General features: G+C 40.3%; 1 protein-coding gene across 2 annotated transcripts in view; it reads left to right on the forward strand.

The window, feature by feature from the left end:
• The window catches only part of STOX2 (storkhead box 2), a 100958-nt gene that overhangs the window by 75429 nt on the left and 7884 nt on the right, over positions 1-17645 (forward strand). The window contains exon 3 of one of the 2 annotated variants that reach the window (XM_040965936.1): positions 9296-9448. In XM_040965936.1, the coding sequence (XP_040821870.1) occupies positions 9296-9448 (153 nt within the window). Of the gene's footprint in view, positions 1-9295; positions 9449-17645 lie in introns of those variants that run through there. The other variant, XM_040965937.1, reaches the window with a different exon arrangement.

Genomic DNA, 17645 nt, shown 5'->3' on the forward strand with positions numbered 1-17645 from the left:
TGATTCACTCCCCAAGTGACTACAACGGCCGGTGCTGTGCCAATCTGTAGCCAGGAGCCAGGAGCTCTTTCAGGTCTCCCACACAGGTGCAGGGTCCCAAGGCTTTGGACTATCCTCGACTGCCTTCCCAGGCTACAAACAGGGAGCTGAATGGGAAGTGGAGCTGCTGGGATTAGAACCAGTGCCCATGTGAGATCCTGGTGCATTCAAGGCGAGGATTTTAGCCACTAGGCCATCGCGCTGGGCCCTATGATCTGTGCTTTATTGCATCCCTCTAAACCCTTTCTTTTTCTTTTTTTTTCTAGTATAATTTCAAATGCAATAGAGGAGTGGTGATAAGGTGTTCAGTTATTGAGGTGTTAGTAGCAATCACACAGTAGTTGTGTTGTAATTTAGTAACTACTAATCTGTTCATAGAAGAGCTATACTTAATAAAACCTTTTCACTCTGTTATAATTGCATATTATAAAAATCAGTTCCTAGATAGTTGATAAACTTGAACTGATGAAGCAAAAAATATGATTGTTGAGAAACATCTATGATGATTCTGACTTAACCAAGAGAGAAGAGGAATAATCCTTTAGATGTTAACTGGATTTATGAAATTATAGCTGAGAAGTAGCCTGAGTAGCTGTTGAAGTATCTGGTATACCTCTGGTGAAAGGCTGGACTGTGGAAATGGAAGAGAAATGCATCCTGGTTCAAATCAGCAACAAAGGCTCTGTCCTTTGTGAATTGATTATTAGAAAGAGGAAGACACCATATCACCCAGAAACTCCTGTTACAAAACTGTATGACATCTGAGAGAACTTATTCATTGCTGTCAACTAGGACTGTATCCCTTAATGTTTCATTCCTGGTGGTAAATGGCTTGAACTTGCTTCTAGATAAGGAACTAGAGAACAAGGTTGCAGCTGGTATTAAAAAATATCTTGTAGATGGCTGAGTCTTGCCTCATCTTGTGTCTGGGTGTAGGACCTTTGATGGAACCAGCGTTGGAGTGGCTGCTATGTAGACAGCACTCTGTTTTGAAAGTATTTCATTGTTATATTCCATGATACAGTTTTGTAGGTATAGGGATTCCTCCCCGCTTCCTCCTATTTTCCCTCTCTCCTCCTTATTTATCCCCTTATTATCATAGTAGTATACTCTTTAAGTAACCTAAGTTTAACATTCTGCTAATTAAGTGTATCATGGCATTGTTCTATAGGCCAAGGGTGAAAATCTGGTGTCAAGTTGTCAAGGTATATTTAGCTATTTCATTTGGAGTCCTCCTTTGTTGCCCAACACCATGCTGTACTAGCTGTTGGTCTGTCATGTGAAACCTTAGTGAAGGTATGAATTTACTAAAGCATACAGTTAGTCACATGGCTCATGTTTTCATCCAAACTTCACAAGTAAAAATTTACTGCAGATAATGAATGGCCTAAAAATATTAGACGTGATGATGAGAGAAAATATCAGATGTCTAGGCTTGGTGAAGGTGGCTCCCCAGCCATGGACTGACTTCCCACCCATCACTGTCCTTTGGCTATGCTTCTGTGTCTGCTTCTCTCCCCGCTCAGGCAGTTGTCAACTCTCAGTCGCGAGAGCCATGCCTAATATAACTAAGGAAAGCTCGTTGACTGGGAAGATGGTTGGTTTCTTTGCAGAGCAGTAAACGGCTTGATTTGTAAATTCACCTAGCTACTTCTCCATACATTTGCTAGATAATAGCAAAAAGACTGAGCTGATAGTGGGGGTTCTTAGTGCGTTTTTTGGTGGGTGTGCAATTATTATGCCTGTTTAACTTGGCTCGCCTCAGAAGTTTCTTGGTAAGTCATAACTAAAGAACACCATTAATGGGAGCCTCCTGTTTATATTTCTTTTTCTTTTTTTTAAATTATAGTTTATTTAAAGAATAGCTTGAGAATTAGACTTTTCATAAGAGATCCATCCAGTATTGAAATAAAAGCATTATGAAACTTAAAGTTGTTATAGAATTTATAAATATTCTAAAAATTCATTTTTAATGTCAAGTTTCTTTCCATTGTGTATTACAATAAAAGCTCAGCCTTAAATTTCTCAAATCAGTGGCATTTAAAACAAATCCACTGTCAACTGGTGAAAGTGTTTTTTTCAATACCAGTTTTCTTTTAAATTTCAAATACAAACATTTAAAAGTCAAGTACAATAATCTATTTTCAAAGGCAAGCTACTTAAAGCGTAGCAGCATGGAGTTAATGGGAGCCACATGCTTTGTCCCCTTTTAGAGGCTCTGATCTTCAAGAGAGTGGAAAGGAAAGAAATATGTGTTTTCTTAGAACAGCTTTTAAAAAATAATGTAGTAGATTTTCTGTTAAAAGAGCCAAACAGTCTTTATACATAAAATTGGGGTTAATAAATTGAATTAAATTTTTAAACACAAGATTTGTCCGATGTGGCACATCACTGCAGTTATTCACTTAACTGGAACCTCAGAGAGCTTCTGATTTCCCCAAATCCAAGGGCATTTACACCAAGACTTGTCGAATCCATAGCTTTACGAATAGTTTGTTTTAGGAGTAGAGTTGCATTGTCCCCAGGCCACTGTGTGCTTTACAGACACTTGTGACTGTTTTTACAAGGAGTTAGAGTATCTACTCCATGTGCTAATTTTATTGGCATCCATAATTTTAACTTTAGTGTTAATTTTGGAGAACAAAAAAGCACACTTTGGTCCTGAGGAACACAGGAGCTTGAATTAGGAAGAGTAAATTATGAAGGTTTTATTACAAGGGAAGGAATTAATAGCCAATATAGTTTGCCATTTCTTTTCAAATTAAAACCTATTTTTTTTTCAGATCAGATGAATATTAAAATAGTTCCTGCAGCCTGTTGGAAATGGAACTAGCCAGGAGTACTATGGTTGCTTTTAGCCAAAATTCTGCTGCCTTCTAAATCCTGCTCTACAGAATCTTAGAGCCTGAAGGAATCTTTGCAATCATTGCACTCAAACCCTCATTTTTTTTTTTCAAATGAGGAAACAAGCACAGTTGGGCAATTGTATTTTGTTTTAAGAGACTGGGGCTTATCTAAATATCTCTTTGGATTTTTATATTGGAAATTCTCTAATTATATGCTAATCCAGTTTCACAACTGCGTTTGTAGAAAGGTTGTTCGGATACACCAGCCTTGGTAGAGTCATAGGTAACTCTTCAAGCAGGGTGTAGATTAAATTAAAATTTACAGTGAAAGGGGAATGCTTTAAAATGGATAGGAAAAGAGGGTAATGCATTATTGACTGCTGGTCCTGGAAGAAAAAGGCAAATTATTTAGAGAAAGATTAAGTAGAAGAAGTCTCTGGAGTACTTCCTGGGTTATCACTTTTTATGACAGCAATTCACTTGGGGAAATGGTGCCTTTCCTTTTCTTACAGTTGTACGAGTAGGTTTAAGGATGAACTGAGAAAGGTGCATGTTTGTTTTTCTGGAAGGCATCTTTTGGAAATTCAGGAATGTCATCTAGGGAAAGATGAGTTGTCACAAAAGCCACATCTTGAGAATCACATCGCCCCTCCTCGTATGCAAAGATTGAGTTTTTCAGAGAACCTGAGTTAGTGACTGAAAAAGTCAAAACTGTATTCTATAAAGGCAGTACTTGGTATTGTTGTTTGGTCCACACGTAGAACCAAGATATGAAGAATTTTGGAACATGATGACCAGCTCTAGACACTACACAGCAGAGCAGTTGCCATCTGCAGCATGCCACTCTGTGGTTCCAGGCCCTCCTTGTCAGTCATGGGATTTGGGTGCTAGTGTGCACTGGTGCACTCTGTGCCACTGTCCAGGAGTGATTTTCTAGCACAGTTTGTGTGATTCCTCTTTAGGAAAACATGAGTGGTACCCCAACAAGCAACAAGAATAGGACCTCAGCCTCCTGTTCTACCAGGATCTGGCCCTTTCTATTCTCTCCATCTGGCCACCAGCCTGCCCCAGGTGTGTCCCAGCTCCTCCAGGCTCAGTGTGCTGCCTTCTGCCCTGCTGTTAGTGCCAGAGAGCCATCCTTCACCTCCCTCATCAGCCATACCTTCCATGGGCGCAGCTCTCACATTTCCACTCATCTTCCAGGGTACTTCAGAAAGTTTACAGAGAAATGGAATCAAACAATATATTTATTTTCATGTAACATGTTTTTAAATTCCATGCACATTTTTTCATAATAAATATTTTCATGAACTTTTTGAAGGCCCTTGCATTTTGGGTGTTAAATGTTCTTGAAACTACTGGCCATTATAAAGTTTTTGTTTTTTTCACATTTTAAATTCACTTAACCAAAATTTTTTGAATCCTTACTCTGTCCAAGATGCTATGCTTGGTTTATCATAATGATCCTGGATTTGATCCTGGAGTTGACAAATATACTCTGAGGACTGCACTTAAATGGATGTCTGTAAGAAAATTAAGCTGAAATGAAATCTGTTTACTCCTTTTTTTTTTAAGAACAATATGATAGAAATATAAGAAAGACTTTATGAACCCATGAAATGCCTTTGAGTTTTTAGATGAGTTATCTTTATAAATGGCTTCAGAGCTAATTTTGATGATAGAAAAAATTATAGACAAGTAGCTTATAACTTACAGTTTGTGTAAAATATGATGGCATTTGTAGATTATTGTATTCATTTCCATTGTCGTGTTTTTTGACAAGATGAATGTAGTCCAGTTGGAAGAATTTTCCAGTAGTACACTTTAAGAATTAGTTGGCTCATTAAGTCAGTAGATATAACATCCACAAAGTGATGATAAGCCTGAATAATATATTGTGTTGTGTTGAGAGCTACCTGCAACTCCTTTAATACAGATCTTAAATGCATGGTTTAAACCTCACTTAATATGTAATTACTTTTCTGTGCTAACTACTGTGTGTAGAAGAACTTTGGTTCATGAAATTCTTTGGGGTAGTCTTAAAGATGGCATAGTTAAATATATTTGGTCTCTTTTTGTTTGCTTGTTTTGCAAAACTATCAGTGAAATCACAGTCCTTTAAACCACTGAGAAATTCTCTGGATTACGCTGCTTTAAATGGTTATTCATTCATTCAACATTTATGGGATGTCTGATATGAGGACTGAATTGGTGTTCACAGTTTCTTTATAGTCATGGAACTTGTATTCTAGTGGGTGAGACAGACAACAAGGCAGTGGACACACCACACACACACACACACACACACACACACACACACACACACACTTATTTGCTCACTCACATTCAGAGAATGAGGACAATGACTCAAGTCACATTGGAACCGCATTGGATTGGGGCGGGGGTCATGGCAGGGCTCCCCAAGGAGACAATGTCTGAATTGAGATCTAAAAGATGAGAAGTAACCAGATGCAAAAAGAGCCCCCCGAAGAACATCCCAGGCCAAACATTCCGAAAATACAAAGATCCTGCCTGAGCTGAGTGAAAGCTTGGCATGTTCGGAGAGCAGAGGAAGTAGTGAGCATGGAGAGTGGGGAGTAGACAGGGGCAGGAGATGCATGGGCAGGCTCAGAACCTTTGGGCCCACTTAGGACTGGTAAGGCTTTCAGATTTCCTGTAGGTGCTGTACAATTCTGTTCAAGGAGGTACTGAATCATGTGCATTCCCTAAGAGGAGCATGGTTGCTGCATGGAGGAGCGAGTACCTTGGGCAGAAGGGAAGGCTGAGACAGACCATGACATTGGACAGGTGAGGAGTGAGACGGAGGCGCTGGAGATGGAGTTGAGGGAATTGATCTTAGAAGCATAGACAGGATTGCTGATGAGGTTGGGTGTGGGAAGGGGATAGAATGTCATTTCATTTAGTGTATGCAATGTAAAAACAAGATGATGTAAGGGTGGTTATTTAGAACATCCAAATTCTGTTTGTTCTACATCTCAAGTCAGAGTTGCTGCCCGTGCTTATTATTGTGATACATTATTATGATACATTTTTTTCCCAAACAAATGCAGTTCATACCCGCTAAATCTGCTGCTCCTACAGCTGACTACAGTAAACACAAAGAAATTAACTAAGAAGATGGCAGTGAAATTAAGATAAGCAGAAGTGCATGCATGATATGAAGTAAATTTTTTTGAATATTTATCTGAAAGGCAGAATTACATAGGAGAGGGAGGGAGGGGTAAAGAAGGAGAGAGAGAGAGAATGAATATCTTCTGCATGCACAGTTTTATTCCTTAAATGTCCATAACGGCCAAGCTGAAACCAGGATCCAGGAGCTTATTCTGGGTCTTCCAGATAGGTGCAGCATTTCAAGCACTTGGGACATTCCCCAAGCACACAGCAAGGAGCTGGAATGGGAGTAGCTGGGACTTGCACAGGCATCCATTTGGGATGCTAGTGCTTTAGGCAGTGGCTTAACTTACAGCTTTATAACATACCCCCCACCATTGAATTTTGAAATCACCTTTAGTAATGCACCTTTAGTCTTCTGAGAAGTTTTTACTTTTGATAGACAAGCTTTAGAAGTCAAATGGTATTTGTATTCATCTTTTTTTTTCCATTGAAATACCAGAAGACTTGAGGCTGAGTACTTATATAAAGTTCATTTTCTCTCTCAGATGTGAACGGTGCATGTCCACCGAGACCGGTCGTTTTGGTGGATGGTGAGGGCATCATGGCAGGTGCCTTCATGGGAGAGGTCCTGGCAAGAGAGGAAAGCAGAGAAAGAGAAGCCAGGCTTGCTCTTTCATAGCAGCTCGCTGAGAGCTGTAACCTGGATTCTGTGAGAACACATCAGTTCCTTCCAAGGACATGCCCTCGGTGACTTGCTTAACACTTACCAGGGCTCCACTTTTTTTTTTAAGATTTATTTTATTTTGATTGGAAAGTTAGATAGACAGAGAGGAGGAGATCTTCCATTCACTAATTCTCTCCCCAAGCTGGAGCTGCGCTGATCTGAAGCCAGGAGCTCAAAACCTCTTCCAGGTCTCCCACGTGGGTGCAGGGTCCCAAGACTTTGGGCTGTCCTGTACTGCTTTCCCAGGCCACAAGCAGGGAGCCGGATAGGAAACAGGGTTGCTGGGATTAGAACCAGTGCCCATATAGGATCCTAGCACTTTCAAGGAGGGGACTTTAGCCATTAGACTACTGCACCGGGCCCAGCGCTCCACTTCTTAAAGGTCCATAGCACCTTCCAGCATCTCCACTCTGGGAACCAAGCTTCCAGCAAGCACACGAACCCTTAGGCAACACACTCAAACTGCATCCAGACCACAATAACCCCAGAGTCAACTTTGGGTTCCTTGTTTGTCAGAATCCTACCTTCCTTCTCTTCTGACTTTTGACAGGAGATTTTGAGGTCCACATGGCCAGGCCTGAAAATTAACAAGAAAGCTAGTCTTGATGCCTCTCTGTTGGGGTGGTGGAGTGAGAGAGACAGATCTACACTCTGATATCTAAGAGTGTGGCCAACCTATTGGGACCCCTGCAGGCAGGAGAAATAAAGTAGGTGACTTCTGCTGCCACCAGCACTAGGTCATTGTGACCATTACATTTTGGAATAGATTTTGTTTGAATAAAGGATATACCAGAATTTTTTTTCTAAGACTTATATATACACTTTTCTAACAATAGCAAACTTTCCCACCAACATGCTATCCCAGCCTATATCATTATGTCCTTTTGGTGTCACCTATGTGCGCTGAGCTTTATCTGGCAGCGAACCTTGCCCGCAGTACCAGCCCTAAGTCCCACAAGGTAACTTCTGCCAGAGGCTACCTCACCAATCATTGGGAGAATGTCTCCTCGGGATACTCATAACCTTTATCCCCCAGGAGTTGGTAGATTCTAAGTTGGTCCAATTTCTGGTTCTTGATATTTTAAATTTATTATTATTAATAATCTACGCTGGTGTGGTGGCTTCTACAAAGGAGCAGTTGTGTTTCAGAAACAACAACAAAAAAAGAAGAGATAATATGGGCACCTGCAGAAAACAGTAATAGAAGTTCACAGAAATCATACTGTGTTCTGAGTTCTTATTCCTTCTCTAGGGTCACTCTATTAGTAAAATCATACAGAACAAAGGTTGAAACACAAATCACTTGGGGGGTCATGAACAGACTTTTCTGTCCTCTCAGCCCTTCCCTCTGCTGGGAGGAACACCACCCCAGAAAACCTAGGAAGTTCTAAGGATCCCTGGAGCATAACAATCGTTGTACTTTGGTATAAATATTTTAAAATGAAGATAGATATTTGCATTATGAATTGACCCCTTTTCAAGAGTCACCATTTATGAGCCTTCCAAAGGCATCTTTTCAGCCTCCCTTTCTCCGTTGGTCTGTTCAGGGAACAGACCTGTGCCAGGAGACCAGTGTCCTGATGAATTATGATCTACCCTCTTCTGCCCTCCAGGTTATTCCTGATGCCACTGTAGTCATCCTTTTGAGATTTGCCTCTGCCTTTGTCATTTGGTGAAATCCTTCCAAGGCTCATCACACCGCCTAGAATCAATGCCTTTGAGCATTCTGCTCTTTCCTCTCCATTGTCTCAACATACTTGTGCCACTGCTCCACTGCTCCACTGCTCCCCACCTACAGCTGCTTGCAGGTGCTGCTGCTTCTGGTGCCTCCTCCATCTCCTCTCTGCCAGACACACTCATATGCACTTGATTCAGAATGCATGTCCTTGGAGAAAGCATCATAGCCTCCTGCTTCCAAGGTCCACCCTCACTCCCAAGGGGTGTTGTTGCAATGTCCTCTCCTCTCTGCTAGGAGTTGATTAGCTAAGCTTGTCTGGTGCACCTATCACAACACTGAACCTGGACCTACTTGTCAGTCTCCTTCACTTAAATAGGAAATTTGTGAAGACAGATATGTTTGGGGGAAGGGAGCATCCTTGCCTTCACTCTGGAGCTCCCAATCCACCAGTAGAAGCCTGACACATAAAGGCACTCAATATTTGAATGAATGAATCATCAAGTAACCAGATATGCATTTGTTGAGACATAAATGGCAGTTATTAAATAATCAGCACTAAGTTAATGCAAACAGAAATCACTTTTTCAAAGCTTTGTTGTTGCAAGACTTTCAGGACTGTGTCTATTTAAATGAGAGGTCAGGTTTAAAGGAAAGTGGTATTTGTCACAGCAGGAGGCGCTCCCACTATATGTGGAGGTCTTTTCACCTGAGTGGATTGCCTGTGGCTATCACCCACTTGTGTTCAAAGCTGATTGTGTTTGTAATATAAGGGCTGGATGAAAGTCACGGGAGGGGCGTGCATGTGTGACGGTGTGTTGGACAAATGACTGGGTCTTCTAATGAACCACTCACTTGAAAATTGTCTTTCTGCAGGTGATGTATCACCAATCAGTATGTCTCCCATCAGTCAATCTCAGTTTATTCCACTTGGGGAAATCCTTTGCTTGGCCATCTCAGCAATGAACTCGGCAAGAAAACCTGTCACCCAAGAGGCACTGATGGAACACCTGACAACATGCTTCCCAGGTAATGAGAAAAGAACGTAGCACTTGCCAGATGGATGTGTCTTCTGGTTGCTACAGGACACCACACAGACTGTTCTTCCCATGTTGAAATATAGTAAGAAAAAGTTCTTTCCCAAAATGAATCAGAAATTTTCTTTTGTAAATAAAAATCAAGGCACCTGTGATATGTGGGGCACAAAAACTGTTTTGACTGTAATACCTCCACCCCCACACACATTTTTTTCTAAGATTTTATTTATTTATTCAAAAGTTAGAATGACACAGAGATCTTTAGCCTGCAGACTTGTTACCCAAATGACTGCAACAGCCAGGCCTGTGTCAGGTGGAAGCCAGGGTCCTGTAACTCCATGTGTGTTTCCTACTTGGGTGGCAGGGACCCCCAACTACCTGGGGTGTCATTTGCTGCCTTCCTAGGCATGGTAGCCAAAAGCTGAGTCATAGGGAGAGCAGCTGGAACTTAAACCAGCACTGTGGAGTGGGATGCCACTGTCACATGAAGTGCCTTAATCCTCTGCACTGCAGTGCAAGCCCCTGTCAGAGCTTTTCCTTTGGCATTCAGAGAACGAGATTAAATTAGAATCCATGAAGAGTCCAGCAAAAATGACAGGGATTCCATTAAACCTTTGCAACTCAACCTTCTTAGTATATGGACATGATGGGTCAATGGACTAATGAAGAATAACTGAATGTTTTGGTCCTAAGGCCTTGAACTTTTGTAAATGTAGTATCAGAAATAAGCATATCTTGCATGTTGTTTCATGACTTGATAAGTGCTTTTTAAATTCAATAAACTAGTTACGATTTTATTAAGAAAATAAAAACAACTGTTTGCTTTTGTCTTAAGTATTGTAGAAAGAAGACAGCAGCCCAGCTGCTCCTATGAATGACATTTGATGTTTCCAGTGTTAGAAGATGTTAAGAACGGAGATAAGCTAAAGAATGCACATCCATTGTGAGAGGCAGGCCATGCTCAGCCCCATCCGGTGTGTTGTCATACGCCCTCCAGATGTAGACTCCTGCCAGAGTGATCAAATCTGATTTTTAAAGAAAATCTAGAAATGGAGTTTTATGTGAAATCTCTAGCTTTCCTTAAATATTGGCTTTGTGTGTCTCTGTGTGTATCCTTTAACGTATGTATGCCAGAAAGTTGCAGGTCAAATTGAATACATTAATAGGCCACATGGTTGCCAGGTTGGTATGACAGCCCTTTCCTGGATTTAAAGCAAACATGTGCTATAGTTTTTATTTCACGTTGAAGAGATCTTTGTTAAATATGAGCTCTTGATTGTATCATTTGTTGCTGAAACAAAAATGCTGGGGAACAGACCAACACAGAACATCAGGATAAGCACATGTCTGTTCATTTTTAGTGTAAATGTCTGTGGATTCCATGGGAGTTGGCTGGTCCAGGCAGGATTTGTTGCACTTGAACCCTGGCTTGTCTTTGGAAAGGGGAAGAAAGAGAGCCCAACCCACTCACAAAGAGGTGTAAGAGTACAAGCTCATTGCACAAAGGCTCTTCAATCCTCTGTTCATGTCACAACCCTTTACATGGTGATTGCCAAGACAAACTGGTAAAATGCAAAGTCGATATAGAGAGGTGCGCTCCCCCATGTGGCAAGTGTGGAAGAGCTAATTCTAAGCTCAGTGGTGATTTAATCTACCATACTGGATCTTCTTACTTTTTCTTCGTCTCCAAAGAAACTATACGTTTCTTTCCTAGTTATTTTTCCTCCTTTTTCAGTTTGCTAACTACTGAGTTTTGATTTTACATGTACTACTCATAAACTCCAAAGTGAATCCATCCTGGCAACCTGTAATTTAAGTTTGTGTGATATTTCATTATCTCTGGATTGGATTGTGTACCATTTTATTACTTCTAAATTTTCTTCCCTATGTGATTGTGGGTCTCTTTCTGTTAATGGAAGTTAGCAAGACCTTTGCTTTAAGCAGGGTACCAGGTGAGAGGCAAGACGCACTGCTCACAGGTGTAGCATTCTTGCAGAAGGAAGGCCCTTCTTTTAGCCCTCTACCTGTGTAGCCACTTGTGACCTAAAACAACCCCACAGCTTTTAAAACTCTTATATTCTCCTAGAGCTTCATGAGAGATCACAGTTTTCCAAAATTGGTCCCATACCTCCCGTTACTGAGTTATAAAGAATGGAAAGAACACAGATCCTGTTTGTAACAGTAAAATGTTCATCACTGCCAAGCAGCTGAGAATAATATCAGTAAGTTGGAATTCATTGTAGAGAAATCCGTGGATCATTTGTACTTAAAAGAATAATGGCTTTGCTAGTTTTTATAGTGAGTGAGTTTAAATCCCAAGGCCTGGCTTTCAGAAGGACTGAGAGGATCACACTCAACTTGATTTATCCATCTTTATTCACAAAGATGAATCTAGGCCCGTAGGTCCAGTGTGGTCCCCACCTATGTTGTAGATAAAATTTAATTGGACACAGCCATGTCCAATTTATTTACATGTTGTCTTTGCTGATACCAAAGTGGCAAAGCTAAATAATTAGATCACATGACTCACAAAGCCTGAAGTACCAGTTATCCGGCACTTTATGGAAAAAGTTTAATGGTCTAGAACATGATGGCAGTTATTCAAAATTCCAGGGCAGAGATTGGTCTGAGCGATCAAGATGGCAGTCAAGACACGTGCATTCTGTAACAGAATGCCTGGATTCCAGTTCCAGCTGTTCTCAGTCCCAGCTTCCTGCTTATGTGCACTTCAAGAAGCAGTGGTAATGGCCCAAGTAATCACATGGGAGGTCTAGATTTGAGTTTTCAGCTCCTGGCTTCGGCCTTACCTAGCTTGAGTCATTGCAGGCATTTTGTGAATAAGCCCGTGGATGGAAGCTCCTTGTCCTGTGTTTCTCTGTCTCACAAATAAATAAACTTTTAAAATTACATTTTAATTCTCCTCACGTGTTGCTGGTATCCCATATGGATGCTGGTTCGTGTCCCAGCTGCTCATTTCCCATCCATCTGCTTGTTGGTGAAAGAGCAGAGAATGGCCCAAATCCTTGGACTTCTACACCTATGCAGTACACCTGGAAGAAGTTCCTAGATCCTGGCTTCAGTCCAGCCCAGCTTTGGCCATAGCAACCACCTGGGGAGTGAACCAGTGGATAGTAGAACTCTCTTTCTCTCCCTTTTTCTCTGCAACTCTCTGACTTATACACACACAAATCTAAAAATGAAAGTTTATTCAAAGTAGTGTCAAATATTATTTCACTGACAGATTTGTTTCTATCCTGCCTTTTTTCCTTTCTTTTGTGCTTTTCTTTTCTTTCCTTCTTTTGATTTTTTTTTTTTTTTGTCATTTTTGTTCACTTAAGCTACATCAGAACAAAACACTTTATGAAATTTAACACTGCTGGGGCTGGTGCAGGCTGATTCTCTCAGGTGCAGTACTGGCGTCCCAGGTGGGCACTGGTTTGTGTCCCAGCTGCTCCACTTCTGATCCAACTCCTTGCTAATGGTGTGAGAAAGTAGCGGAGCATGGCCCAAAGTCATGGTCCCTGAATCCACAGGGGTGATCTGGAAGAAGCTCCTGGCTCCCAGCTTCGGAGTGGGTCAGCTCTGTCAGTTGCAACTCTTTGGGGATCGAACCAGCAGATGTAGGATCTTTTTGTCTCTCCCTCTCTCTTAGAATTGCTTAGATTCTATTTGAAAAATATGTTTTCAATGACAATTCTAAAACTTTGGAGGGCCTTAAGTATTAAATTTATTTTGTTTCTGAAAAAAATAGGACTATTTACTTACTTCGAATCTTATTTTTAGAAATAAAATTTTAGTCGTAAGTATTAAAAGATTTGAATTATCCTATTAATTGCATATGTTACAAATAGGATAGACTTTGATCTTTGTTACTGTTTTGGACATTCATATTCTAAACAAAGTTTTTAGTGAAAGATCTTTTTAGTAAAAATGACTGATATACCAAAACTTAAATATTTTATCACCTTTTCATATAGGTTGAATTTGGGAAAAGCAATCAACAATTTTCATATGCCAGGGTCCATTGCAGATTCAAAAAATTTTTTTTTAGTTAAAAAGAATAAGCACTTTTCTCTTGGATTTCTAAACACCAAATCATCCTTTCGCCCATCGTCAGTGCTTATGGACTACTACTGGTTAAACTGTCCCAGGTGGGCCTTCCTGGGAGGAAGGCTGGGCCACAGAGGAAATAGTGTTAGACCAAGAAGGCTTGATGTGGTATTGAGGTTGACTTCAGCGTTTGCTGGGGAAGGCTAATATCATGTCCACTGTGTTCTGTCTCTACCTCATTTCCTTACATCTGTTCTTACTAAGTTCTCCCTGGGCCAGCACTCTTCACAAATACAAAGAATCTCAGCAAGCCCAATAAATGCTTCCATCTAAAATGTTAAACATGCAAAAAGAAAACCTGTGCTCTGCACTCCAGCCGTCTACCTAGGCTTCAGGGTTAAAGCAGAGAGTTCGGAGTAGCATCACTGTGATATTTTTTTTAACAAATATTTTTAAAAGGCAGATTTAAAGAGAGAAGGGCAGATAACCATACCCAAGTGGCTGCAACAGTTGGAGCTGAGCTGATCCAAAACCAGGAGCCAGGAGCTTCTTGCAGGTCTCCCGTGTGTAGAATCCCAAGGCTTTGGGCCATCTTCTACTGCTTTCCCAGGCCACAAGCAGGGAGCTGGATGGAAAGTGGAGCAGCTGGGACATCCATTTGGGATGCTGATGCATGCAAGGCGAGGATTTAGGCACTGAGCCACTGCACCAGACTCCAATATGGTATTTTTTAATATCTACTTTTACTTTAGAAGATGGAAAGGTATAGAAAATGAGTGAGGTCAGGTTTTAGCTGAGTTAGGATGAGTTTATCTTTGTTCTTTAAGCACTCAAAATCCAAACCAAAGTAAACATCAGGCAGAATCCGGAGTGATGGATATGCAAAGATAGAGTACAACATCACCTTTTCACATTCACCTGCAGTTTTCTGTTGGCTACATGGATGTCTGAGACAACTGAACATTTCAGGCATTCTGCTGGAGCTTAATAATAAAATAAGCATAAACCCCACAACTTTCCATTAAATCTTTGAAGGAGGAATGGAAAATGAATAAGAGAGAGAATGAAGAACTTTTCCAGGTTGTTTTCCCAAACCAAACCTTATTTGATTGATATATCAGCAGATCTGAGACATAGAAAGCTTAGAAGCAATTATCTGTGGAATCTCTGTCTTATCTCTTCGTTTGAAAACAGAGAAGAATCATTGCTAATGGTAAGTATGGGGCTGCGTTGTAGTTCTGGGTATAGTGTCAGGAGTTTTTTCAGATCAATCTCTGGAAGGGCTCCTATCAGCAAAGTCTGTAACATAATTAAATTTTTGTTTTATAGTAAGGGCTGGATTTATGATCATACCTAAGATTTTTTTGTTAGTAGCCATAATTAACAACTCCATCATGGATTCTTATCAATGAACTTTATGATTTTTTTTTAAAGACTCTTTCCATAAGAATGTTAGTTGAAAGTGTGCCATTCATTAAGATATGAAGGAGTTCAAAAAGTTTATGGAAAATAGAGGTTAATGATAAGTTAAACTTGATTGCAAAACATGTTGAAATCCATTTTTTTCATAATCTGTGAACTTTTAGAAAGATCCCTTGGGTTTTCAGCTTGCTGTGCCCCATGTGGACAATGGACATCAACTATAAAACTTCAGTGGAGATTGTGTATCCTAACCTAAAGGGCTGTGTGCTTTGTGAGTGATGCACCTTGAAATTATTCAGCAGAGGGTCCTGGTTTTTAGGGGGGGGCAGGGCATGAGCTCTCTGGGACATTTATCATCCTATGGGCAAGAAGCTTTTGTTGTATGATGGTGCTGAAGAATCACATGCATGTGGTTGACATTCTATCATTCATGCAGCTGAAATGCATTTCTATTTTGTACAGGAAATATTCAAAAACTTGAAAGCAGATTTTATTATTAGAACAGTCTTGAAAGCATTCATGTGAAGACCAGTATGTACTTATTAAGAGTGGAGTATTAACCCACAAGAAAACATTCTGTATAGGATTTAAATGATTTAATGAACCAATGCATGATCTGTAAGCCATGTTACCTTTTTTCTCCTTGCTCACCTAGGATGTCTTCTGAAGTGGATGACACAGATAGGTGTGGTGTGTGCGTGTATGTGTATGTGTGTGACAATAAATGAGAATTCCAGGCTTTATTTTTAAAGATTTATTTATTTTAAGATTTGAATGGCAGTCAGAGATATTCCATCTGCTGTTTCACTTCTGAAATAGCTGCAATGGCCAGGGCCGGAGCAGGTCCAAGCCAGGAGCCTGAAGCCCTATCTGGATCTCCCACATGAATAGCAAGGACCCAAGCACTTGAACCATCTTCTACTTCTTTCTCAGGAGAGAGAAGGATTGGAAGTGGAGCAACTGAAACTTGAACTTGAGCTCATATGAGATACTGGCTTCACAGGCTGCTGTGCCATGACACCAGCCCCTCTCGACCTTTTTAAATGGCTTCTCTTCCTACTTTCATATTTTGCAAGTCCTGGCGAAGCCAAAAGCAAACAACTCAACCCAGTTGTCCTAGGTTGCTAACAGTGATTCTGGGTTCTGATGCAAAGTGAGAGTGACTGACAGTTAATTTTACTGAGCCCTCTGTGTGTATCAGGTCTTGCTTCCCATACAACTGAATTTATTTAAACTTACAATGGCCTATGAAGGTAGGTATGAATATTGTTCACATTGTGATGACAATTGACAGGGACCTAGTCAGGATATATAAGGGGATCCCAAACATAGAGCTACTGTAATGAAGCAGAGCCGTCCTAAACACCAGAAATGGATGTGTCACAGTTCTGAAGGCCAGAGCTCCCGATCCAGATTTCCCCTGGGCTGAGTGGTCCCTTCCAGGGATGTGAGGGAGAGATCTGTTCCAGGCTTCTGTCCATCTCTCTGTGTCTCTTCACATTCTCTCTCTGCATAGATCTCCGTGCCCAGAACTCAGTCCTGCTGTTCTATGCCCCACTCTGACGACTTTGGTTTAACCTTGCCTATGCCTGTAAGAATCCTATTTCCAAGTAAAGTCATTCCACGAAGGATGGGTTCCTAGGATTAGATTTCTATGCAGAGATAGGGGGCTTGGCACAGTTTAGTGAGTGACATCAGGTAGCAGTGCTGGCACTGGAATTTCAGTCCAGCAGTTTGGCCCTGGGACCCCAGCTTCCAGCCGCCTCATTACCCAAACTTAATTATATTAGGTCCAACCACATCAAATTGCCATTTTTGTGGGTCAGCCATAGCTGAGTATGGGCAATTTTCTATCAATTTAACTTGCCCTATTTCCAAATTAAGTCATTCGTATCAGTTTGTAATTATTATCACTTTTTGATGTACCAGGCACTAAAAACGGAAAATAACAAAGCAATTTTGTAAACTGGCTAAAACTTGGAAATTTTCTCCTCTTTTAAGAATTTATATTCTTATTTCTGTCTCATAGGTAGAGAAAAAATATCAAGCTTCTACAAAGCCTGTAAACCCTTTGAAAACAATATCAGGCTTTGTACAAGAAAGTTCCTATCATTTCTCCTGGTGTTTCTATTCTAGCATATATGGGAATTTTGAACTTAGTGATCAAACAGATGTAGAATGTCTAAGCTTTCACTAGTATGTTTATTAAGCTGTCCGGTTAGAAAATTAAAAACCTACCTCCATCTTATGCCAAACTGACCCATAATATAAAGGAGAAAATTCCCACCTTAATTTTACCATTTTCAAAATTGAGGATAAAGATTTCAAAATCAGGACGTTCATCATTAACAATGATCATCTAGGTGCCCTTGTAAATAATCTATACCTTTAAGTGTATTCGGCATATTTACTCTTTAAAACAAATAAATGTTTGGAGTGTCTCCAATATGATAGCCTCTGTATATGAAGGTACTTCAAAAATTTTATGCATAAAATATATTGTGAGAAGGCCGTTTATGTATTAATAATGTTTGCCCCTAAATAAACATATCATTTGCTTTCATTTTTCCATGAACTTTTTAAAGCACCTCTATATATTAGAGTTGGTTTTCAAGACCAAGGTAGGTATTTTAACCATGCTTCTGTAATTGCTGTTCCTAAATTTTTTTTTAAATCTATACATTTATATCATATTTTTCTCCCGCTTGCTCTCTTCC

The sequence above is a fragment of the Ochotona curzoniae genome, unplaced genomic scaffold (genome assembly GCF_017591425.1).
Source record: "Ochotona curzoniae isolate NIBS_2020 unplaced genomic scaffold, NIBS_Ocur_1.0 scaffold_4505, whole genome shotgun sequence".
Classification (NCBI taxonomy): Eukaryota; Metazoa; Chordata; class Mammalia; order Lagomorpha; family Ochotonidae; genus Ochotona; species Ochotona curzoniae.